Genomic DNA, 26,376 nt, shown 5'->3' on the forward strand with positions numbered 1-26,376 from the left:
TCTCTCTAACACCAGTAAGTCCCTATGAGATTCTCCATGGTGAGAAGTGGTGTGATAAATAATACTGTTAGGTGGTTCAATAAAACAGCCAATATAGAAATTTAGAATATATTACAAGTATTAAAAAATCTGTACAAAAGTAAAAAAAAAAACTTCAAAACTATACAATTACAGAAATATAACTATGGTATCTAACAAGTATTTACACAGTATTCGCATTCGCTTGAGATTGTCGGAAGTTTACTATTGTTGAACCAACTCTCTGTAACAAATAAAAGTGAGTTATTGTCAGATTCCCTACTCCACCTTGCATGATTATGTAAAGTAACACCAAATGTTCAGGATAATGTTAATAGGGCTGTTAAAACAATAAAATCGTGACATAAAGGAGTTCTTTAAAAATGATAGGTGAGCGAGATTAGTGCTCATAATATGGTTAAGTTATTACTGGAGCCCAGACAGCCACTGCCGGCTCACAGTATATCCGTTTGGGCTTACAATACGACCTGCCCACAGTAAATACCGCTGGCGCACTACACTGATAGGATACTATGAGAACGCCGCTGCCCATTCTCCAGTGAATACCAAGAGATGAGATGAGTGATTCTATTTTGGACCCATCACATGTCACGTGTCTACTGTATAATTTACACATATTTGGAATCGAAAAACACCGATTGTTTAGTCGTCGAGTAAGAAACTCGATACTTTCACGCGATTTTTTAGATTATTTATAGTAGGTACAATTAGAACTGCCCGTAGTAGTGAAGGCCGTACACTCCGCTCGTGGTAGAAATTTCAACAGCACCAGATGTGACAGGATAATTGTGCCAACCAATGCTGACTCACAATCCATCCATTCTGCCATCAATCAGTGTGGACTTATTTTGGTATAAGTGCCAAGACGTGAATAAATTAAGTCTTCGCAAAAGTAGACCAACAGGTCTATTTTTGACTTAATTAGCTTAACAAAGTTTACGTTAACATTTTATTTATAAGTTCTATTTTTTGTTAAGAAACTTTTTCTAATAAGACTTATTGCCCGAAAAAAATAAAGGAGGAAACAACATCTAGTGGTAAGCGGTTACCGTCGCCCAAGAAAATATCTTAACTAAACTTAATGGATATTTTCGGACAGCATTCAAGAATTGAGCATATTGTTAGCCCACCTTTTGGTTTGAAGATACGTGAGAGTTCCTCTACCGATCGACAGTATTAAAGAACAAATCAAATAACTACTGACGTAGGTTTGGAATGTCAATGCGGATTGTACTTTAACGAAATACTTCTTTTTTCGTTTCAATTAACTTCACGAAGAAACGAAAATGTAAATATAAATTGAATTGAAAAGTAAATTGTAAATTTATATAATTCACGAACACTGAAGCTTAACTAACCTGCGTAACTCCGGCCAGCAATGCAAGAAGACTTCTTTGTGGCGGCCTGCAATGTTTTTTGCCACCCTCCGCGCAACACAAGTTCGGGAAGCAATCCACGCTGGAGCTACAGCGTTGAGGGAACACGTCGTATTGAGGTGGCGGTGTACATTGTAAATACTGCTCCAACATTCGTACCGCTATAAAATTAAGAATTATTCATATATAATAGGGAGCTTAAATACATTTCTTTTATAACTAATTTGTCGAATAAGCGTACTGTCTGACTAAGGTTACGGGCTTTATCAGCTTTTTGTTTGTCATGATGCATTTCAGCAGTCCGATTGCAACATGAATTTTTCCTACCTAACTGCAGTATCCTTGAGGGGCTATTCCAGCTTCACTTTGGTTAGTGAGGGAGTCGGCGAGGCTCAACCTGAGAGAATTGTTAATATCTAGCAAGAGCATGACTTTAGTAAATCTGGCCGTTTTCCAATTACAGCACAAGAGCGCATTATGCGGCATAATGCTCAACTAAGCTTCAGCATAATTCGGCATTGTGCGTCACTGAGTCGCATTATGCTCTGTAATTATGGTTAATTACAGAGCATAACATTCTAAAACATCACTGAGTCGCATTATGCTCTGTAATTGGAAAACTACCATTAAGTAAACCATTACTGCCGAATTATGCTGAAGCTTAGTTTAGCATTATGCCGCATAATGCGCTCTTGTGCTGTAATTGGAAAACGGCCTCTATCTTCGGGTCGGAATCGCGGCCCACTGAGAAATTCGATGAGAAACTCTAATGGGTTGTGTCCGTCAGTTAAATAAAATGACGTGTCTAGGGTGACGACGGCTGTAAGTTACCCCTTCGTCTGGTTCGGTGGTAACTTGAGGCGTTATGTTGGACTCTACTTCGTGTAATATATTTCTAACTGCGTGTAGTTCAAAGGAGTGCAAATTAATACTTTAAATCAAGGATGAGCGGCGCCCGCCAAGCGTTTCTAAAATTGAATTAATTTTATCGACTTTCTCTTATCGATTCGTTTTTCTGTTCTTTTCTTGTTTGTTTTTAATAAATAAATAATGTTTCGTAAATTATTAATAAGAGTTAATCTATGTGCGGCCCGCCAAAAAAAAAAACTTTAAATTGGCCCATTGATTAAAAAGGTTGCTCACCCTTACTTTAAATGATATTCGTAATACAAACGTTACGTCTCCGTGCTCCGGTAATTACTTAGCACCAGATGAGATCAGAATTCGCAGGCATTCCCTAAAACTGAATTTTTAGTACTAACGGCCATCTATCTGGTTAGCGATGGGCACCAGGTCAAGGCGAGCTCGTGCCGTCCGACAGTAGGAGCGGGTGCCGTCGGGACAGCATATACGAGGCCAGCAATCTGAATCAGTCTTGCACGATTGCACTTCGAACAAGAGTTCACCCAGTGGTGCCGCAGGACATTCTCGAGGTACCACTCCAAGTAATGCTGAGAAGAAATCGGAGGATAAACAAGAAAGTTATGATGATGATTCAGTATACATATCGATTTATATTGTCCTGTGCAGGGCCTTATTTAGAGGTCTGGAGGCCACGGGGCAACAGGAGTGGAAGCCTCCTCCCTGGCCCCAAATTATTTTCCAAATAAAATGAACAATTTTTTTCAGTCGAGTTTTCCAATAAATAATTTATTGTAAAACCAAGTGGATTCTCTTAATATTTAACAAACATAAATATATTCGGAGACAAGAATTATCTGAAATTAAATTTTGGAGGAAGGAAAACATGTTTACTACTGTTTACTTGTCGGAATTTGAAAGCTTTTTTTCCAATGTCTCTATTGTGCGGGCCTTCCGTTTGTCGAGGCCCCGGGGCTTTCACCCCGGTTGCCCTCCCCTAATTCCGGCCCTGGTCCTGTGCTTAGTTACTGCGACTTTTTTAACTTCTCGATCGCGTAAAAACAGTCGGCAACAGTTGCCGATAGCGGCAATCGTTCCAACTCCATACTAATTTGAGTACGCGAACGAGTTAAAAAACTCGTCGTCGAAGTCGTCGTGGCCTAAAGGATAAGACGTCCGGTGCATTCGTGTTGAGCGATGCACCGGTGTTCGAATCTCAGGCGGGTACCAATTTTTCTAATGAAATACGTACTCAACAAATGTTCACGATTGATTTCCACGGTGAAGGAATAACATCGTGTAATAAAAATGAAACCCGCAAAATTATAATTTGCGTAATGAGTCCGCGTGGGTGGGTACCACCACCCTGCCTATTTCTGCCGTGAAGCAGTAATGCGTTTCGGTTTGACGGGTGGGGCAGCCGCTCTAACTATACTGAGACCTTAGAGCTTATATCTCAAGGTGGGTGGCGCATTTACGTTGTAGATGTCTATGGGCTCCAGCAACCACTTAACATCAGGTGGGTTGTAAGCTCGTCCACCCAACTAGACAATAAAAAAAAACCGTTTGTTCCGGCCAATCTCTGGAACGCCTGGACCGATTTTGACGAAACTTTCACTGATAGGTAGCTGATGATATAAGGAGTAACTCAGGCTAAATTTTTTAGACTAGCTTCGCCCCGCGGCGTCATCCGCAGTTATTGTCGTACCGCGAGCAACATGGCGGGCTTCGCCTATCAATAGTGAAATTTAATGTTTCCGAAGCGAAGTGAGGGCGGGTCGCTAGTTATTGATATTTCTAAAGTTATTAGATCGCAGGATCGCAGCGTTACTTACGCTGGTGAGTCTGCGGCGCCGACGTCGGCCGTGGGGCGGGCACACCTTTGACGCAACGTTTATCGCAACAAACTTGGTCTGGCCCGCTGCTGGCTCGGCATTGGGCATTGTTGTCGCACGGAATCGGGAACAGAATGACAGGCGCTGTTCCCCTCTTCGGACACACCAGCTTTTGTGTTTTTCCTGCGCTCGAGTAATCCACGTTATACTCGTAAACCGAACCAATGTTGCGTGTATGAGAATAATTTACGTCAAAATCACTTGTTACGCTGTTGCCTACAATTTAAATAATAAATTCTGACGCTAAAGATGTAGATACTTCTACAGTCAAATCACAAACTGAGAAGAAGCTAATTTTCTAATTACCAATTAAGCGAACCTTTAGCTATTACATTTTACAATTATTGATTTTTTAACAGACTTTAGAATTAAGTACCGATCACATAGTGTTGTGCCGAAAATTCATAGATGGATACAAAAGAGCAATCTTACCTGTTTTAGCTGGGGCCTTTGCTAGCGCCGTGGTAGCTTCAGGTATCTGTATAGGTAACAGCTGTAGGAAAGGTAGCGACGCTTCCGTTGTGGTGGTGGTGGTCGGCGGCGGAGGCGGAGGCGGTGGTGTCGTCGTTGTCGTTGTTGTCGAGCTGGTGGTACTCGGAGTCGTTGTAGTCGTTGTCGTGGTAGTTGTGGTAGAAGTGCTTGTACTAGTTGTTGTGCTTGTGCTCGTGCTTGTGCTTGTACTACTAGGCTCGACTACACTACTCAGGACCTGAACGGGGGTTGTGCTAAAACCAATATTCGAACTATGATAAAAAGGCGGGGGTGCAACTAGATCTACATATCGACGCTTGAAAGGCAAACGTGACTAAGCGACAATGCGTGATCTTTACAGTAGACTAATTTAAAGTTGAAATACATGAAAACAAAATTTATTTTATCGAATCTAGCTGTAGTAGAACCTAGCTAGTAGCTGTAGGATTGAAATGATTTTAATAGACCTAGAAATACCTATATTTTTTTTGCGCATCGAATATGGTTATTGCCTATCATTTATGTACAAAGCAGTTATTGTTGCTTAGTCATGTTTGCCTTTCAAGCGTCGATATAAAAACATTTGATCTACAAACTTAGTGAAGCTCCAACATAGTTTCACTACTCTATATTATGTAAACTACGTACCAACCTACCTAATTGAAATTGTAGGACAGGAACAGCAATTATTAATTCGAAAGTTAGCAAGTAACTAATTATTTTGATTATACATAGTTGTAAAACTTCGAAAGCAACTTTCAGATTGCTTACAAGGATTAGAATAACAGTTTCCGAGAACAGTAATTTTATGTTACGAAAATTGTTTTCGCGAACTTCTACGACTCATTTCCGAATGTTTGTTAAACAATGCAAAGATAGATTATCAAAAAAAAAAAAATTTATTAATTAATCGTATCCTGGACTGAAATTTGTTAGGCAACCCATAGGTATGCCTATGCCTATGCCTATATGCCATATGCCTATACCCATATATTTATTGACATATTAAATTGAATATAAAATACGTTTCATGAAATAAAAATCTCGGTGAAGGTCGTTTTATATCGGGATCCTATACTATTAAAAGCATTCCTTGAGTAATAAAGGTGCATCACTGTTTAATCATGGTCGTGTACTAAATATAAATGTACCTGAGCATTTCTACTCTACAATCACGGGTACGCTACATCTGCAATCATATTTGCATCGCTTTCATGTCTACTTTTGTAACAGCTTCAATGAAAGAAGCGTTAGAAGCATCTAGAAACGTTAATGAAAGATAAAGAATATTAAACAGTCGAGCAAATCACAGATTCGAGCCCTTTAATACTGAAGTCTGGTCAAGGTTTTAACTAGGTCCGTGACCGATAGCATTATCATGGTTTTTAATGTAATTATTACATGTTTCTGATTTACCCAAGGACAGTGTTTCTCAAACATTACAGGCCAGATTAAAATTGTAGGTACTTGTAAGATTACTATTCTAATGCATTCTATGTATGAATTTTAGAAAGACCTTGTAATAAATTTAACATTTATATCATAGATTCGAAGAAGAACCGTTAGACAGTTAATGATTGACTACAAATTTTATTAGTGTATTATTATTATGTAGAAGATTTTCATTTATAGTATAGTCACATATAGTCCAGTAGAAACGCGCCGTCTAGTGACATATTGCAGTATTCCTAACAAGCTCTAAAACAATTTAAACTCCTCTTTTGATGTTACGTTCTAGTTAAGCAGTAGAATTCAGATATAATACGTTTGGCTTGAGTGAATCATAATGAAAATAATTAAAATGTGGGTCTAATAGTATGAATATCTCCTATTGGCCTACCAACATTCTTAAACATACCTTAGCTTACCTACTTACAACATGTAGTCTACAAATTATCCTAATCTAAGCACAAATAAAAGTTCGCGCTTGCAAAAAAAATCGATATTGTTTTTAATGCGGACCAACATTTAACAAAGTACATTATTTAAATTATATGGGCAACGAAAAATTGCCTATTAAAATCGGCTTTCACATTATAAATACATTGACATTTACGAAATATTTGTGTAATGGATACGATTGCTATACTTTCATTTGCTGTTTCTTCAGATAATAAAGAAATAAAGTAGTAACAGCACCAAGTACATATTATTATTATATAAACTAAAAATGCTTTTGTCCCCAGTACTTATAAGTAATTGATTTGTTCCCACAAACACGCGTTTAGCTGCCGTCCTTGTCCTAAAATGCCGTTTCAACTTATGTTCTTTATTACTTACTTGTTTAAAATAATTACATTATTAGTTTCCAGGAAATATTGAAATATGTAGATAATCGAAAAGGTTAATTTAAATTAACACAAAAGCGAAAGAATTTTTTTTTTTAATTGACTGACCTTTGTATTGCTGCTGTGGCTTTTATACCCTTAGTACAAAAACCGTTGCAGCAAACATGTTGCTTGCTCATCACGCGACATTCTGAGTGCTTTCTACAGGGTAGCGGGAATAGATCCAGCCATCCACTGCTGGTACGCACTGCAGGGCACACCACAGATTGTCCCTGTGCTGTAAAGTTTGTCATCCGTTATAGCACACACAGTAAACAACAAGAACAAGTAGTAATAAAAATGAAATCTGAAAAATTGTGCATTTGTATAATTGCTTGTGGAGGAATGTATTTTTATCCCACGTGCATTTTTAACATAGTCCTGTATTTCTAATGCAAAGTACATAGTTTTGCCTTCAAATTCTTCTATATTAATATATATAGGTATAATCTGAATCTCGGAAACGGCTCCAACGATTTTCATAAAATTTAGTATACAGGGGATTTCGGGGGCGATAAATCTATCTAGCTACGATTTATTTTCAGAAAATGTTGTTTTATTCGTGTTTTCAATAATCGACTCTTCCCGACATCTATTGGCGAATAATAATAGTATTTTTCTTAATTGAGGGCAACTAACCGCTTTAAAGACACAACAAGATGACGTTATAAAAAAAAACCCGAGCAAAGCTCGGTCATCATCTAGTGGTTATAAATCGATTTGAACAGAATAAACTATATGGTTTATGATACTAGAGGTTATGGAATTGTATTGAATAATGTAATGATATTAATCAATTATATTTATAATAAGTGTATGGCAAGCATTAACAATCAAATTAAAATTTAAGACGTCAATAATGACAAATCAATAATTACCACAGGGATTGGTTAAATTTGTTTCAAAATTTTACGAGAACGATATCGCAATCACGAGGCCGTGGGCACAGATATACAAAAGGAACAGTAAAATATTTTTAATTGTTACTACAATTACTATAGAATATTTAATTAGCAACAGCTAGGTATCCAATAAATTCTAACACACTGCACAGCTCAGAGACAGCACGAGGAAAAATAGTACCCACTGTTAGACGTAGTCGAAGTCATTATTTTACTCCTTCATCGTGGAAGTCATTCAGGAATTGGATAAGATATGATTATACATATTGAGCAAAAATGCTATGTATCAATTTGATTATAAACATATTGTCGTATCAATCGATTCGCGTTTCATCTATTAGGTCACAGGGGCTTTAAAAGTTGTTTACTTTATTTTAAAATTTTCGTTACTTCGTACTTATTTATTATAGATTTTTAGATTTAAATCTTTTTAATAAGCCGACTCTACCATCACTGCCGACCTCAGTTCTCGTAATTTTTTGTTTTGTTATATTATAAAAAAATTGTGGTAAATTAGTAATCTTTAACAATGGTTGGCACGTGCCGAGTCGCGGAACTGCAAAAGCAACAGTCGTGTAAAAGTAGACATCTCTAGTCGAATGATAAAAGAACGATACTCACGGCGTGTTTCGACTTGTCATGACGTATCTAAAAAATTTTTAGTTAACAGTTTAACGTATATTTTGAAAACATTAAACTAAATAAATTAACTAAGTATATAACACTGTATTTACTGATCATTGGCCTAATTCTAATAAGATCCAGGATCCAGATAACGTGGATACTGCGGTTAGGTAGACCTAACTCGGCCCGCCGACCAAGATAGCTGACGCGCTTGTCTTACCTCTGATGGCCAGTATTTTTGTGGATAAGGTAAAAACTTTAATTAATAGCCATTTTCAATAACACTAAATTAATCAAATATGCAATTTCTTAGTCTGCCAATAAGATCCATATTGTAGAACTTCAGAGGCTAAATATTAACGGTATTTTTGAGGGAGTGCCGTATGCCGGTACCTACGCATCAAAAATATTCACAAATAGAACTTATAAAATTAAATTTGAAAAATATTTAAACAATCTCTGAGAAACAACGTTACATCGACAATGGTAACACATTTAAGATTCCTAACGAACAAAATATGACGTAATATAATAATATAGCCTTTCGAGTGGTTTGATTTTATTATTTCTATTTGTTCAGTTTTATTATTGACGAATGTAACTGCTCCCGTACTTTCTCTTATCTGGCATGCGATCTGAAATCTTCAACAGAATAGAGTTCTTTGTAAACACTTTTAAAAACGTTTAGGTCAGAAATGTTATGATTATAAAATAGTTACAGGCTATCTATTTTAATAAAAATATGATAAATTCGCTATAAGTTTTCTCATCTATTATCCTATTTATTACTTTGACTATTTATCCAACAAAAAAATCTGGTTTACCTATGAATTTTCACCCTATTCTTAATTTGTGTCTATTACAATTAAAACAGCATCTATCATTAGCATTAGCATCACAGCATTAATCTGACGAAGCATGTTGCGGATAATAACATGTACTTTTAGGTTAGGAATATTGTGTTCTTTTTTTTTATAATAAATAAATATATAATTAAAACAGTGGTTTACTATCTATGGTAGTTAATAACGAACATATTATCTAGTAACAGAATCTTCGATCATTGCTTTTATCAGGATTAAAATACTACTTGTTTATATCTACTAATAAGTACAGTGCTTAAATTATCAAAGAGGATGTAACAAAAAATGTCTCTTTGACAATGTAGCTTACACGACACGCGTTTGGCATTAAGAGTTTTGTCGTTCATCACCTCTTTATATATCTCGTAACTACATCATACGACTACTAAAATCAACTACTACAACTACATCTTGTAACGTTTTGTTGTATATTCAATAATGGTTTTAACTGCAGAGGTAGATCTGCCTCAATTCTCCACACTGACTGTACCGGAGGTCAACTTGTCGACATCAACTTTAATGTCGGCTGCGCCATACCTCGGTAAGCATTGTGAAAGTATCAATAACGAGTTCATGCTGTGTCGACAAGAAACCAACGATCCTCGTTCCTGCCTTGAACTAGGGAAGCGCGTAACGGCATGTACATTGCAACTGTTTAAGAACATGAAGAAAGCTTGTTTGCACGAATTTAAACAATATGCGAACTGTATCGACAAAAGCTCTGGCGATTACGGTTTTCGGCATTGTCGTAAAACTCAAGCAGTACTCGATTGTTGTATGAAGGATAAGTTGGGTCTAGAAAGACCTCATGTAGGTCATTTTTGTCGTGGACGAGTGCACAAAAGCTCTTGCGCACCACCGAGACCTCCACCTTGTCCTTGTCAGCCAATCGTGCCGGATCCTACTCCTTCGCTGCCCGACTCAAAGCCACGTTATCCACCGCGCCTAGGTAGCCGTTTTTATTTTATGACAGAGTAGGTAGTCGGTGAAAATAAAAGAAAAATAGAAAGCGTTTTTTATTGGTTTATTTCTTGTACTTTAATTGTATTTTTTGATAGCAAATATAGCAGTAACTGACCTAAGTTTTACAAGTTATTTCTTTAGTTACCTAGCTGAGACAGCTGCTACTGATGAAGGTCGTTGAAAATTCTCCACTAAGTAGGTTATCCACCTCTACTAAATAGACTGTTGCATAATATAATTTATTTCGCCTTGAATGTTATGAATCAAATTAATGATTTATGTGAAAGGCTTTATTTTAACAAAATCAAATATTTAATATGACAAAAGCTTCATTGTAGTTAATAGTGACTTCTTTGTAATCTTAAGCCGTTCGTAAGTTCTACGATTGGTGTGAGATGATAGTAGTGTTCAAATTTGTTTCAAACGAATATATTATATATATATTATATATTTACTAACAATCACGCCACGTTAACTGGTCCCGTAATAAGTTCGTAAAGAACTTGTGTTACAGGTACCAGATAACGGAAATAAAAGTAAGATTTTAATTATACACATACATATATTTAATATACATCCATAGCCCTGGAAAAGACATTTATATTTATCATACAAATATCTTCCCTTGGCGGGATTCGAACCCGCGACCCCCTTGTGTAGTGACCATGTCACTTACCACTACACCAGACAGCCGTATATGTTTGTAGTATGAACGTTTTAAGTACAAACAACTCGTGAGTGGAACAATAACATGAGGTGATAAACTCTGTGATTTCGACTAGGCTGTGAAGCTCATCAACACATCACCTAGTATAGTAGAAAAAAGCTTATTTTCAATAATTAGGTTTCGTTTATTACTTAGATGCGGGAACGATTTTACGGCCCATTTAGTTTTAAGTGATAAACACACCACATGTGAATGCCGCTATCCACCTTGACATGAGGTTTCCTACCTTTCGAACCGGAATATATGATTGCCTCGCGGCAAATAAATGTTATACAAAATTTAAGACTAGTACACAATAAATCGGTATTAATTTATTCATAAACGTGTGATTACAATGCGCTTACAATGCGCTCGTGATGTCATATTACAAGCACACAATGTTGCAACTGAATTACTTCTTGGATGAAAAGAAGTTTAACTTCAACCAAAAAAAAAAGGAACCCTCGATCTTTTCTAAGCAATTAATAATAAATAAAATATTATTTGTTCTTTAATAACTTTTCATTGTAAATTTTTTTATGTTTAGAAATCATGATTGTACTTCTAAAAGCCGAAATAATTCGGAACCTTGAATGCAACCTAGATTGCAATTAGATACCTACTTAAATGCTTGCGAAATAGCATTTATTCAAACTCAGGTTATTCATTGGATTAGATAATGTGTACAGGTGGCGTATTACAATGACTTTGTATTTTATAATTTTGTATATTTACACTCAAAATCCACCGCTCGCGCAATTTGTACAACAAATTTTACAATAACAGAATTAATTCTACAACAGCGAAAGTCCGTAGAACAACATAATAATATAATATCTAAATCAAAATGTCTTCTGGGTACCCCGCTTTATATTTTTATTACTTCCAAACTAAGTACAATTACCTACTTAAATGTAGATGCGCATAGTCCTATACTATTCAGGGTAATGCAAAAGAATAAAGTAAGACAATATTCGGACAAGAATATTAATAGGTATATTTATATATATGCAGTGGACTGCTGTAGATGATGAAAGTACATATAATCTTAGGTACATTTATTTTAACAAAAATCCACCGATACCTCCTTGTTTTTTTCAAAGTTTATAAGTGCATAATATAAAGGAATAGAATTTTATAAAATAATTACTTAAATATTTTTGTCACAACCTTGTGGTATAAAGTTTTGTTGCTCAAACAGTCAGAAATATAGATTAACAGAATAACTCAAAATAATAACAATTATTCATGATTCTAAAGTAGTAAGAATTATAATACCTATTATTTTTTAATTATTCAACGTAAAACTTTTGCGAAATTGAACCTGAACATTAGATTACTATTTCAAAAGTGTACATCTCCTAGATATGAAATTAAGATAAATTTTGTAAGAACTGACGTTGTATTGCACAGTTCACATTTGCCAATTTCAATGTAAATGAATGCGCGTCAAACTACGGTTTGACGTAACTCATAAACTGCACTACCATGTTTACTAATATAATTTCTCACGTAAACACAGCTATAAATGGTTCCCGTTTTCTATGATTTTCTATGCATGCGGACGTCAGACGCCAAGACAATTGGCGTTAAAACTGGACCTTTATAACCATAGCTTTTGATAATCAGCTCAATCCTGGATGTTTTGCCTTATAAAAGCTAAATTGGAAAGGCTTAATAATTCAAAGCTTTACAACAGTATGACGACATCGAGTCTTCTGTGGCGTCAAAAAAAATTTACAACTTTAACAGAACCCGAAATGTTGTTCTGAGACTTGGCAAGATTTGTTAACTTATTTTTATAAAACGGTAACTTATTTTAATTGAGCACATTAAATTCTTATTATATAAGTACCGGTCGGTTGCATATGGTAAACTATTACACAGACTCTTATGCGTCAGCGGTAATAAATTGGGTAGAAAGGAAATCTTGTTTGGTTTTATTTTCGTTCGACTTAATTCGAGACGAAAGTATTCGGGGATTGATTGTTTCGTTAATTTAAATTTGCCTCAGATGTCAAATATATTTTGACAGATGCAACATTAGGTTGGCACAGCAAAATCAAACGAGTTTTTGTCAAATTTAGCAGAGATTAGATTGTGTAACTATGCTACAAATATCTCGAGTGAAGTAATAAATACGTTGTTTTAAATATGACTTCATTCTTATAGCAATACCTATTGCATATACGTAAAATAACGATTGTGACTGCCAAAATAGCTATCAGACGTTGTGGTAAAGTGGCTGACGCTGCTTGTAGATAAGATAGGAATTCATTAATTCCATAATTTTAAGGTTCAAAATACAAACGATCTCTAGAAAAACACGCGATGTAAATGAACTTTACTCAGTTTTCGGATGGTAGAATGAAGACTATGGCGTTACTTCGCTTATTTCCTGAGAGTACTTACTCTCTGTAGCGATGGAACGTGCAATGAGAGTTCAAAAGTCACTAGTGACCCCGAAGCACACAATACTAAGTACATATTTTGATGTTCAATAAATTACGTAATAATGGTGAACTCATTATTTATTTCCCAATTTTAATAATAAATAGCTTTCCCGCATCGCGTGGGCGTATTTATTTTTTGTTTATGTCATCATCATCATCATCATTATCGGCCTTCCATTTGGTAAAATAATTAATCGATATGAGACGTCTATTCAAAAGAATCTGTGATTGTGTGCGAATTCATAATAGGTACCAGAATGCGTATGATTTTACAAATCCATAATTATTATTAACAAAGTAAGTCATACTCTAATCTGAATATTTGTACAACAATTCATTTACCGTTTATATTTCAAATTTTGAATGTGCACTGCTGATATCCATGAGTTACGGTGACCACAGTAAATTAACCCACAGACACAGCCCACTCAATTTCTCGCCGGATCTTCTCAGTGGGTCGCGTTTCCGATCCGGTGATAGATTCTTCGAAGCACTGTTCTCGCTAGGGTCAGTGTTAGCAACACCTCCGGTTTGAGTCCCGAGAGCTCACGTAGACGTTAGGGTAACGCTTATATAGCCTCTCAAGGCTATCAGCAAAGGAAGGAAAAAGAACCGTGACCACTTAGCATCACATGTGATCACATGTGAGCGAGAAGTACGCTTGACACTAACTTGTAGGTATATACATAGCTATGTATAGTCACGCACATATTACGCGTAGCGGAGGCCGTTTGAGCAAGTATTGTTTATTTGCAATTTGCGTTGCTTCATCTACAGGACGTATGAAAAAGCCGACAAGTGGACGGAAACGGATTTTCATATTTGCTTTTTCTTTCATTGTGCAAATGGAACAAACATAAGTGAAGTACAACAATACACCTTTTATGAGCATGTGACGACGTAATATGTTTTGACCGATTCAAAAAGTGATTTTAATAATATTATAGAAAGCGAAAAAGGTCGTGATTCGAGTTATGAAATGTATGTTCCATCGTTGTTGAATAGTCTATAAAGAACAAATAACCTGTACTTTATACGAATTTCAATTCAAAATTTAAGTTAATCCAACGTCTTGAGTTTTTGAAAATTATGTTGAGAGATTCACTTAGTTAGAGAGAGGTTTGGGTCAAGCTGAAAAAAACTTGTTAATTTAGAGGCTTTATTTTACCTTCAGTAGGCAGAACTCTGCCCCTAAAGTAGCTCATACACGACCATATCAAACCGAAACATATTATCATTTCGCGCATAAATTGGAAAGACGGTGATACATGGTATCCAAGTAACATTTCGTATTATTTCATAACACACCTTACTAGAAACACTCCATAAATGGGGATTAGGGGAAAGGAAGAGAAAAAGGCTGATGATAAGATTACCGTGATTAATTAATGAAGAGTAAGCGGAAGTTTGGGGAGGTTTGGGACGCCCATCTAGATCACTACATATCGAAGGGACGTGTAAGATCCACTGGTCTAATTTTCGAAAAGTTTTATTATATAAATAATTATTTTAAAATATTAAAATTTTCAAATAATAAATTTATCATTAATTTTAATTTTTCAAAGAATAATTTTAAGGTCTCAAATTTATAGCTGTGTAAAAGAACAAAATATTATATTTAATAAATTCGTTAGACATATAGATATTGACATATTGGTAATGTTTGTAGCTTTAGATAATTAATATCGCGATAGTATATTAGCAACAAGTTCAGATGATATGATACAATCAATAAGTAAAAAGTAGTCGCAACACAATATAATGAATGAAAAACTGCTTACCGTTACTTGATAATCCGGCTAAAATCACTAAAATTAACAATGCTACTGAGGGTCTGTGCATTTCGTTAATCATGACTAACACATCCAAAATATTTGAAAATACTTTTCGAAGTAAATGGTACTTGAAATTTAATGAGGAGGTCTGAGCGTCGCTGATGGCAGTGCGGTGGCCACTGATGCTGGCGAATGGCCGGCGCCCGTCGTGTTGCATAAGTACCGACCAGAGTTGATACAGATTATCATTTGGGGGACACCTATACCTACTTTCGCTGCTTACCTACATCATTTTATTTGCTTCAGTGCCCATGCGTACTTTGTGCTAGATCTTTTTAAGAGACCTTTTTTGTGTGAGTTTTTGGAGTATCGGCATTTAGCATATACGCACCTTATGCCTCACTTAAATATTAAATATATACTTATTTGAAATTGACTAAGGATAATGAGTTGGGAAGTTCACGCACGGCTATACCATATACGTAATTGGTTTCCGAAGCACCGTTCAGATAGACTGGAGAGAGCATGAGAGATTAGAATTATAATTCAAACCGCAATACATAATTACTTGCCTGGAAGAGGAAGGGAATGGGGGTAATTTTTACTTACCTAGGTTCCTTTTTTAATTTATATTTGCATTTAATAGTAGAGTAACTCAGTTACGCTGCACTGTGACTGTTACAAATTTTATGAAAAACATCGATTACTTAAAACTTCTACTTATCGGACTTTGATATTACTATAAAAGAAACCTTACCTAGAGTGCCAACATCAACTGTACCAGGTTTCGTCACTATCAGATAAATTGTATAGGGACGCATAAAGGTCAAAACATGCAAAGATTCATTTAATGAATAACTTAGAACATGCGACGAAGACAGAGCACTTACATTTCGGTATGAAATGCGTAGGTAAACTTGATTAATGGCGCTGTAAGCAGACGGCTAAACTGACGGCCCACCTGATGGAGAGTGGTCATAATTAATAATAGGGCCACGGCCAAGCCGTTCTTTACCGCTAAAACTATTATCTGATGTTAACGGCCGTCTGGTGTAGTGGTAAGTGACATGGTCACTACACAAGGGGGTCGCGGGTTCGAGACCCGCCAAGGGAAGATATTTGTATGATAAATATAAATGTCTTTCTAGGGTTATGGGTGTATATAAAATAGATGTATGTGTATAATAAAAATCTTATATTTATTTCCGTTATCTGGTACCTGTAACACAAGTTCTTTACGAACTTATCACAGGACCAGTTAACGTGGCGTGATTGTTATTAAATATTTATATTTATTTATTTATTCAGGGTACGAAATATTTATTTATTATTATTTATTAATTTCTCCTAAATTTACTTTACTTCTGTGCGTATGTAATTAACGACTCTGACTACTCTACCATGGGATAGAGGTTCGATTTCTGGTACAAGTCAGTAACTTTGTAAAGATATTTTGTATCCAACGAGCTCATTTATGTCTCGTATATACCTATTCCATTATTAAAAATAATAACTCATATCTAACCCAAAACAAATTTAATACAAAACTAAACTTTTAAACGTGAATCTTCACAATGTATGGTTTTACTATGAAAGAACCTTAATTAAGTAACTTATAATCATTGTAATTTTTGCGTTACCGCTATCTATTAGTTCTATCGCTGTCTTTGTACTGCTATCTATTAGTGATTTTAGAGCCTTCCACATAGATCTAATGGATGTTTGTAAATAATTTTGCAGAATATTCTGCCATTATTGTTCAAATGCTTTGCTCGGTTGCGCAACTGTTATGGGAACTGAGTTTCTTTGCTAGGACATACAGCTATTTTTCCGGGCTGCGTGCTGGTCATGACGCCATAGATAATAAATACAAATAATTTATTATATAAGGCTGAAACTGCTTTGAACGTCGAACTAATGCCGCGCTGTGTGCTTTACATTATGTTTTCATTTCAGTGAATTATTTATATAAAAATTCACTTGCGCTTGTGCGCCACATACGTAGCCACTCGTGAACATCAATAATGATGTTTTATTATTGTGGGTGTCCAGGCGAGTTCACTAGGTTTTTTTTTTTTTAAAACATTTATTTCAGAAAAAATCCGTAAAATAATTATAATACAATAGTCAGCACACAAACAGTTCAACAATACAAATAGAAAATGAACAATATACTAATTCAATTAATTAAATATACAAAGGAAATGAATTAGAAACACATAATTATATCAATACAGTAGTAACCACTCTATGTCAATATTATGGTATATATGGTATTGAGTGGTTACATTTTTTTTTTGTCAGGAGGAAATCACCGGATTTCCGCCCTCCACTAGGGATGGGGGGCGGGGCATGTCGGAGTCGAACCGACTAAAACCTCCTGTCGCTCAACAACCAGCATCCAAACCTCGCATGAGACAGAACTCATGAAAAGGCAAAGGGGGGAAAGTGAAGCGTTTAGTGCGGAGCACATCTCTCCCATCACCCTCCCCCTCGGGAAGCCGGACTGGCGGTCGTCGGCGCCACGACCACCAGCCCTTTCGGTCGGCGAGTGGTTACCTATTCACAATGTAAATGCTACCACCCATCGTGAGAAATAGGGCCGTAGCTTGCATTGACAACGGCGGTGCCACCCTTCGAATTGGAGCTCATGATTGTTTCACGACAAGTGTAATATGTATATCAGGATCATGGCATCCAGGTTTGCGAGCATACGTACATACTCTTGCTAGTATCAGTAAATCGGTGCTGGTTAGCGATCGCACATTTCTGACATAATCACAGAATGTCGCTGCCTTTAGCAATTCGCTCAGGTGAAGCCCGTGAATTCACTTGGCGCGAAATTGGAATAGCCCCTGACGCTACCAACGATTAGGTAAGGAAAAATTAAGTTGCAGACGTTCCCTGATTTATGTAATTTCATACATATGATTATATGTATATTATAATATATTCACCAGGGAGATATATATTTAATACCTTGCAGCGTTTTACGGTGAGATAGGCAATGGCGTGAGGATGTCTACCTCGTGTGCCTATATTCCACGTTTCAGCAACACATTTATGTATATTTTATCGTAATTACATTACGTAATTAATGTAAGATTATTTACGGTTGATTTGATTCACATAATGGAATTAGTAAAGTCAACAGATGGCATTAGGCATAATTAAAACTACTTTTACTTAAATAGTAAAAGTATCGTGCGGTTTTTTTTCTGAAACGAAAACAACCCGAAAATCCCCGATCGTCATCATCTCAAAATATAACTAGTTACAGTGGAACCGGCTCAACTGTTCTTGTCATTACATCAAAGAAATTACAGATAAATTTGGCAACATACCGTTCATTCATACTACCTGAAGCCATTGCGTTCATCCACAGTGCGTTTCCAGATAGGTATCTTTTTGGCCACGTATCATCCGGCTTTGGAATGAGCTCCCCTCCACGGTATTTCCCAAGCACTATGACATATCTTTCTTCAAACGAGGCTTGTGGAGAGTAGATGCTTAACGGTAGACAACGTTTTGGCTTTGTCCCTGGCATTGCTGAAGTTCATGGGCGACGGTAACCACTCACCATCTGGTGTGCCGTACGCTCGTCTGCCTGCTAGGGCAATAAATAAAAATAAAGCATATTTAGACATGCGGCCATTTAAATCATTTTAAGGATCACATCAGAAATTAAGCCAGTCGGTATAGTTAAGTGTAGCATGTCTTTACAGGATCCTACGTCTGTAAACAGGACGGTGACGTGACAAACATATTGCTCAAGTTTTTAAGCATAGAACCTATACGTAAGTGTCTAAACCAGAGTTCCCCAAACTTTTTTGTGTCGTAAACCCCTTGCCATGTTTTTCCGTGTTGGGTAGACCCCCTACTTACCTGATATTGATTTCCTGTAAATTTCTAACTGTATTAAAGTTTAGTGTTAAAAACTTAAAGTAAAATCACATGTTAATTTATACATTTATTAATTGAATTTAAATTAAAACTACTCAAAATAAAATTTTGTATCTGTTATATAAAATATACGTAACATAAAATAAACTATAAATAAAATAACATAAGCAATAAATCAATATTTTTAGTGAGAAGGATGAACGTGATGCTTTAATAATAAATTATCAACATTTGGCGTCAATTTTAAAAGGGTTAATCTTAAATCTCGTCGGCTAATGATGTCTTGATAGTAGTCTAAGATAGTATGATGTAAGTAAATAGGTACTAGCAGTGTATGTGTTGAGATCCACTATCGTGGACCCCCAAATTTTTTTTCGCTGACGTAGACTCCTTGCAGGTTGTCATAGACCCCTAGGGGTCGATATAGACCTAAAGGAATCATCAGAAGGCTACTTTGAAAAAGCGGCGTGACACGATAACCGTCTTATCTTGGCCGCCGCTAATTACATATCCGATCCAAGCGACGGAGAAACACAAAGCCGCTGTCACCCGAAACATGTCTAGTCGGATCCCCCGGATTCACCATTGAGTTTCTCGCCGGATCTTCTCAGTGGGTCGCAATTCCGATCCGGCGGTAGATTCTGCGAAGCACTGCTCTTGCTAGTAGCCCTAGCAAGAGAGTGATAACAAGTTCTCTCAGGATGAGCCCGTGAGCTCACCTACCCTTCCGGGAGGAACTGGAATAGCCCCTTAGACTACCAGTGAATACGTTGGCGGGGAAAAATCACAGGCAAGAAGCAAATTAAGCAAGCAAGTTAAGACTCGCTAAAGAAAACACGTCTATTTTTTTAAGCAATGCAATTAACTTATTGCCGCCATTGTAGCTGTTTTCAACTCTATAAAAATATTAAATAATTTTTATATTTTTAATTCTTTAATACTTAGGTACACATTCAGGCATTCACACACGTGCTTTATGAAAAAATATATGGATCGGAATGAAGTAAATTGGATTTATTTGAGATTGTAATCAATTGGGATAAAAATAAATGAAACAAGATGGAATGGAATGAAAAAAGTGTCTGTAAAATGGGGATTACTTACTAAGAATTCGGTGGACTTTTTGGAAGAGCCCGAGAAGCCACGTCCAGCGAATTAGTCTCATCTTTGCAGATGCTAAACATTAAGAATACTAACTACTCTTATTATACGCTTAAACTTGAAGAAACACCAATATAAAAAATTCAAACTATTCACACAACTTCGCTCTTTGCATTCCCACCAAAAAGTCTCTATTAAATTAAGCCATGTCCCATACCATATTTTCTTGTTAATAAGTCACCGTTAATAGTTGTTAAAGCCTAAGAAAACACTAAATTAACAAAACAAATAATTCACACTTCCCTCCTCGTTCCTCACATTCTTGTCAACAAGTCGTCTTAAAGTTAATAATGTTAGCGTTTCTTAAGTAAATAAAAAAATAATAATAATAATGATTTCTTTTTGTTTCCTTTTGTTGGAGTTTACTCCTTTAGAATCGATTTACATATATAGGCCCGGGGTATGAAAATTATGGGGACCAAAATCGTACTAGCATGTCACACGAAATGCGTTATGCGCCTGATTGGCTCCTGATTGCGTGATGCGTGCGCGCGCCAATCAGGAGCCAACGCGCGGCCGCGTTATCGCAGGTGACGCCGGGCTGCTGCGCCGGCAGTCCGCCACAAAGCCTCGTACTGATCGCGCGTTTCTCTCATTATTGTATTTTCATATATTTGTTAGTCGTTTGTTTTGTGTCTCGTTAATTTGTTAATAATCTGTAGTGTATCGTGTTGTCGTAATATAGAACTATTTCTCGTATTGTTTCGTTTAATTTTTTATATCCAGTAAACTCCAGTCGTGCGTCGGAGCGGACACACACACTTTTTTCATTTCTTTCTGTTTCGATTTACATAAAACAGACACGACTTCACTTACTGTAACAAAAATTAGGATTGTATGGTCTTTGATCCTTTTGCCCAGCGAGTTGTCAATTCAAACAAGTAAAAACCTCTATTTATTTTCCAATACGGTACGGTACCGTACCGTAAAATGGGGCGATTAGGGACAAATTCCAACTTTATGAGCAATTTTAAGGTAGTTGTTGATGTATATAATGCTATATCAGGATCAAAATGATTGAGTCTTGGGGGCATCTTTGTTGTCTAATTTAAAATTATGCAACTAGCATTCCAGTTTAAGCAAAAAATGCAAAAATAGGTGTAATCTCTATTTACCCGAAAATTGCGGTTAATTGGGATGTAATGAGAAATTTGCTAGGGTTGGCACTATTTTTATTTTTATATATAGTTTTAATTTATTTATTTATTTAGTTGCACCAACAAAGTGATCATCAATAAAAAAAAATGAAAAACTGACAAAAGTACATGGCAGACATCACCTCAATTATAGGTGCAATCGACAGTGCTGATATTTCTATCTGGGTTAAGAGATTAGGTGTGTCGGTTATTCCATGGATTAATCAGATGAATACCCCCACTCTGAACAAATATTAAATATTTTATTATGTATTACTTAGACATTTTTGTCCACCTTGAGATTTCATTGATCTTGTTACATGTCTCTGCAAAATCGACTTACTTATATTAAATTGCTTATCTATTTCAAATAAAGACTTATTCCCAATTTCGCTTCGAATAAACCAGATATTTACCAACAAATTCAAAAAATATTGTTATAACTACATAGACAACCCTACAAACCTGTACCTATTTATACTTAGGTCGTTTCCATTTCACGTATTCTCATCCCAATTGACCCCTTTTTCGTTGTTATTTGTACCTAAGACGTCCCCAATAACCCCAAAAACAACAGATTTTTACATGTATTTTTATTTAATCAAATACATTAAAAGCAATAACAACTGAGACTTACCTTTAATATATATGCTGGTTCAAACACTAAATAACGTTTATAAATCATAGTCGTCTTCTATTATTATCAAATAAATAAAAGAGAGCAAAGTTTCTAGCACTAAAATAATGACCACCACAGGAAGTTAATTTGAAACGCGATTTTTTATAAGTTAGCAGCTATTATCATGCATATTCAGAGTTGTTTTGTGAACTTTCAACATTCTACTATTAAACTACAAAAAATGGAAGATTTTGCAACGAATATAAAACTTATATTGAGCGTCGAAAGATTTTCCCGGTTTTTTCCCGATTCGCCTGTCAATCCCTAATCGCCCCATTTTACCGGTACCGTACCTATGTACCTACATAAGTACAAACTTACATTACTTACTACATAGTCAAAGTTTAAATTACCTACTAAAAATTACTTAAAATCACTACTTAAGTGTATAATCTATGATCACTACCTTACGTAAAATCATCGAAATATTTAATTTTGTCAATTATATCTGTATAAAAATATGCGACAAACTTTATATACAGTAAACGTTACTGTATACCTGTGAAATAAGATAAAACCTTATTTACATTAATTAGTAAAATATTGCAAAAATGCCTAAATTCGATGAAAAACCCCGAGTTTTTCTTGAAGAATTCCGTGTTAAGGTTCTCCTTTAAATTGCAAGACTTATTTACAACGATAAAAATGCACATGATCATAACCTAATAATTTTTGCCCGTACAGAATGCACCCGAAGATTACGGATTAGACGATGAAACATGGGACTTCAAAAAGTTTGTGAAGAAGTTTAAGATAGTTGTAGTACGAATGGACAATTTCGAAATGGAATTTGACTTGATTGGGATCCAGCCAGCATTTGCGAACGCATTCCGGAGACTCATGTTAAGTGAAGTTCCTAGTATGGCTATTGAAAAAGTAATGATCAAGAACAACACTTCTATAATACAGGATGAAGTTTTAGCACACAGATTAGGATTGATTCCTCTCAAAGCTGATCCAAGATTGTTTGAATATAAATCTGAAGGTTTGTGTACAAATTATTACAAAGCCGAGACCATATGTGGGCATTCGTTTTGGAAGATGATTGTTTTCTGTGAAATTGGTTGTCTAATTATTTTTTATTTATCAATTACGTAAACTAGTACACTAATAAAACCACAAATATTCATTTTTCTAGTATCCTAAAATTGACAATTTAGAGCTGGAATGCAAGATGTTATTAAATACTCACTTTTATACCTCAATAAACATTTATATCTCATAATCAGTAAAGTTTTCACAGCCTAAAGGATAAGATGCCTGGTCCATTTTTATTATTGTAACTATGATGAAATAAAAAAAGTTAACAGAAAATAAAAGAATTGTTTGAGCAGCTCTTGTAAATAATTTGAAATTTTATTTTCAGAAGACACGGAAGGAACAGAATTCAACACTTTAGAATTTTCACTAAAAGTAAAATGTACCAATAGCAAGTCACAACCAAAAGATTCATATAGAGCTGAAGATTTGTATGAAAATCATAGTAGTGAGTTTTCTGTATATCAATATAATAATGTGTAACAAACAGCCTATTAATGTTTTTAATATAACAGTAGATCGCAGATCAGCATATGGCCCTGGTATTAAGCTTGCTGCAGTGCATAGATATAGGTGATTCACTCACATTAAGATATGGGATTGAAGTTTCCATTCCATAGCAAAACAGCTATCCTTACAAACTGGATTCCTTTGCAGTAGAAATGGACAAGATAAATTATGACTACCAATACCAAACTTATAGAATGTTACTGCCATTTTCTGGTAAATTTTTTAGCCACCTGTAACAACACCATGGTAAGATATAGAGTGGTATTGTTGTATGCTGATAGGACAGAACACAGAGCTGATTTTTTGAACTATGGACTAATCTATGAAATTTATATTTATAGTTTTTTTATATAATGCTAGATGATTTTGTTATTCTTAATACTTAGTTAATTACAAATATGTTTATACAGTTTATTCATCCCATATGAAGTGGCATCCAATTGGCAACCAAGCTACAGTTTATAAAGAAGCTGATGTGGGTCCTGTACATAAGGATATTCTTATATCAAAAATGAGACCTGGCCATGAAATAGACCTTCAAATGATTGCCGTGAAGGGCATAGGAAAGGATCATGCAAAATTTTCACCTGTTGGTTAGTCCCTTCTTATGAATATTTTATAAAATGAGATAAGCTTATTTTAATTATTAAAAAAAATGGTTTAACTAACATATCCATTTTATTCTACAGCAACAGCTACATACAGATTGCTGCCAGAGGTAACACTGACTCGTGAAGTTTGTGACAGTGAAGCCACACTGTTGCAGAGTTGTTTCTCACCAGGTGTTATTGGTATTGACTCTAAAAACCGAGCATATGTGAAAGATGCAAGATATGATGCATGTAGTCGTAATGTTTATAGATATGACACAATCAAAGATTCAGCAATCCTAAGTAGAGTTCGGGATCATTTCATATGTAAGTAGCCATATGTAAATTAATGAAATCATAAAAATGCCACAAATAATTACATGTGCAACAGTTTTTTTGCTATCAATGCTGGTTACCTCAAGGGGGTCTAGCTTCACCTAACGTGTAGGTAAGCTTACAGGCTCAGTCTGGCGAATTTGCTAACACTAGCCCTAGCAAGGGCAGTGCTTCTCAGAATCTACCACTGGATCGGAATCGCGACCCAGTGAGATGATCTGGTGAGAAACTAAGTGGGCTGTGTCTAAGGTTTAATTTACAAACCCAAAAATCTAAAAAAGTAAAAAAAGCAAAGGCTTATGTTTTCAGAAGTGTTTATATTTGTATCTATGTTGTACATAGGTGTTCCTACACTACTCATCTGATTTCAATGAATTTGACAAGTGACAAATCAATTCCTTATTATGATACAGATAACATAGGCCACATTGGAAATTATTGAAATTAATATGTTACATCCAAAAAACGATATTTGCCTCCAAGACAGATAGATAGACATTCAATATATATATTATATGAATGTTTTTTATTTAACAAAGATTAACATGTATCTAGGTATATAGGCTATTTTATATATTGCACATTGGTGTGTTATAATTTAATGAAGCTGACTAATGATTTTGTTTTATCTTTCAGTTAATGTGGAATCAGTTGGAGCAATTCCACCTCAGATAATTTTTGTAGAGGCAGTAAAAATTTTAAGAGATAAATGTAGATCTTTTTTGGATGAATTAAATAAATTTAGTTAAACTGGTCTTAAATAATGTTTTTGTTGCCCTTTTAAATATTTTCTAGTTAATCTTGCCAAAGAAAGTATGCATTTATAGTCATGATCGAACGTACAATGTAACTTTGAATTTCATTGCATTTACAATTTAAAGAAATTCGTTCATTTGTTTTGCTAAAAAATAATGGCTATCATACAGTAAATAATCAACTTAAAATAAATTTTATATTTGCATTAAATTCGGTTTTGGTTTTTGATTTTTTTAATCACATTAGGAATTGTAGTTTTGTAAAGAAGCTATTTTAATATTTCACTTTGTAGTAGTAGTAGCAGCAAGTTATTGTACTTTCATTAAAGTATCATAACTGCATTTTTTTTTATTATTTGTCTAATCGGATTTACTAAAATTCGTAAATAGTGTATTATAAATCTGCGGCCAAACCATACGTACGAAGGCAAGTAGTGTTATATGAATAGCAATTTTTATATTTATGGTAAAACAGCATGGATGAAAATATACTGGTGGTGAAATTTACTGGTTTACTGGCAGGACCTCTTATGAGTCCGCACGGGTAGGTACCACCACTCTGCCTATTTCTACCGTGAAGCAGTAATGCGTTTCGGTTTGAAGGGTGGGTCAGCCGTTGTAACTATACTGAGACCTTAGAACTTATATCTCAAGGTGGGTGGCGCATTTTCCCTATAGATGACTATGGGCTCCAATAATCACTTAACAACCAGGTGGGCGTCGAAAGAACTAATAAGTAAAAAGGCTCTGCTTAAAAACCACCTGTCTATCGCGAAAAAAATAATGCTGTTGTTCCATTATAACTTTTTTTGAAGACTATGTTCAGGACTGCTGTTTAAAAAGTTGTTCCAGAATGAACTACAGTGAAGTGCACAGTTGAGGGAAAATTAAAAGAAATAGCAGGCCGTGACATCTCGGGTTCTCCCAAAAAGTCTATAGAACTCTCAATAAATTTTGAATCATTTTAATGAGAGGTTATTGCACTTTACCTCGTCCAACACACGGTGCTATCT

The 26,376-nt window shown here is 35.5% G+C and overlaps 3 protein-coding genes and 1 long non-coding RNA gene across 8 annotated transcripts; 3 read left to right on the forward strand and 1 right to left on the reverse strand.

Moving 5' to 3' along the window:
• Window positions 1-94: 94 nt before the first annotated feature.
• LOC101739817 (integumentary mucin C.1) lies at window positions 95-15,457 on the reverse strand. 4 transcript variants are annotated; one of them, XM_012688944.4, is made up of 7 exons: window positions 15,262-15,457; window positions 7,039-7,207; window positions 4,604-4,896; window positions 4,112-4,294; window positions 2,678-2,866; window positions 1,398-1,576; window positions 95-262 (listed from the first exon to the last, which is right to left on the reverse strand). In XM_012688944.4, the coding sequence occupies exons 1-7, from the start codon at window positions 15,332-15,334 to the stop codon at window positions 203-205; spliced, it is 1,146 nt and encodes a 381-aa protein (XP_012544398.1). In that variant the 5' UTR covers window positions 15,335-15,457; the 3' UTR covers window positions 95-202. The 4 variants fall into 4 exon arrangements, with proteins under 4 accessions (XP_012544398.1, XP_021202580.1, XP_062532072.1 ...); XM_021346905.3 differs by having other exon boundaries at window positions 4,112-4,387; window positions 15,262-15,446; XM_062676088.1 differs by lacking the exon at window positions 15,262-15,457 and adding an exon at window positions 13,823-14,149 and having other exon boundaries at window positions 4,112-4,387.
• On the forward strand, window positions 8,519-20,651 carry LOC105841386 (uncharacterized). Its single transcript, XR_009976668.1, has 2 exons — window positions 8,519-8,744; window positions 20,104-20,651. It is a non-coding gene; the product is annotated as an uncharacterized LOC105841386 (long non-coding RNA).
• Window positions 9,656-10,440, forward strand: LOC101739677 (NADH dehydrogenase [ubiquinone] 1 alpha subcomplex subunit 8). Its single transcript, XM_038020399.2, has one exon. It carries the CDS (start codon window positions 9,797-9,799, stop codon window positions 10,334-10,336), a length of 540 nt encoding a protein of 179 aa, XP_037876327.1. The 5' UTR covers window positions 9,656-9,796; the 3' UTR covers window positions 10,337-10,440.
• Window positions 20,652-22,084: 1,433 nt separating the features above from the next.
• LOC101739534 (DNA-directed RNA polymerases I and III subunit RPAC1) lies at window positions 22,085-25,372 on the forward strand. 2 transcript variants are annotated; one of them, XM_021346904.3, is made up of 6 exons: window positions 22,085-22,739; window positions 22,819-23,119; window positions 23,504-23,620; window positions 24,093-24,275; window positions 24,372-24,599; window positions 25,245-25,372. In XM_021346904.3, the coding sequence occupies exons 1-6, from the start codon at window positions 22,686-22,688 to the stop codon at window positions 25,355-25,357; spliced, it is 996 nt and encodes a 331-aa protein (XP_021202579.1). In that variant the 5' UTR covers window positions 22,085-22,685; the 3' UTR covers window positions 25,358-25,372. The 2 variants fall into 2 exon arrangements, with proteins under 2 accessions (XP_021202579.1, XP_004924554.1); XM_004924497.4 differs by having other exon boundaries at window positions 22,088-22,739; window positions 23,501-23,620.
• The last annotated feature ends 1,004 nt before the right edge of the window (window positions 25,373-26,376 follow it).

Source organism: Bombyx mori, chromosome 25, assembly GCF_030269925.1.
Source record: "Bombyx mori chromosome 25, ASM3026992v2".
Lineage (NCBI taxonomy): Eukaryota > Metazoa > Arthropoda > Insecta > Lepidoptera > Bombycidae > Bombyx > Bombyx mori.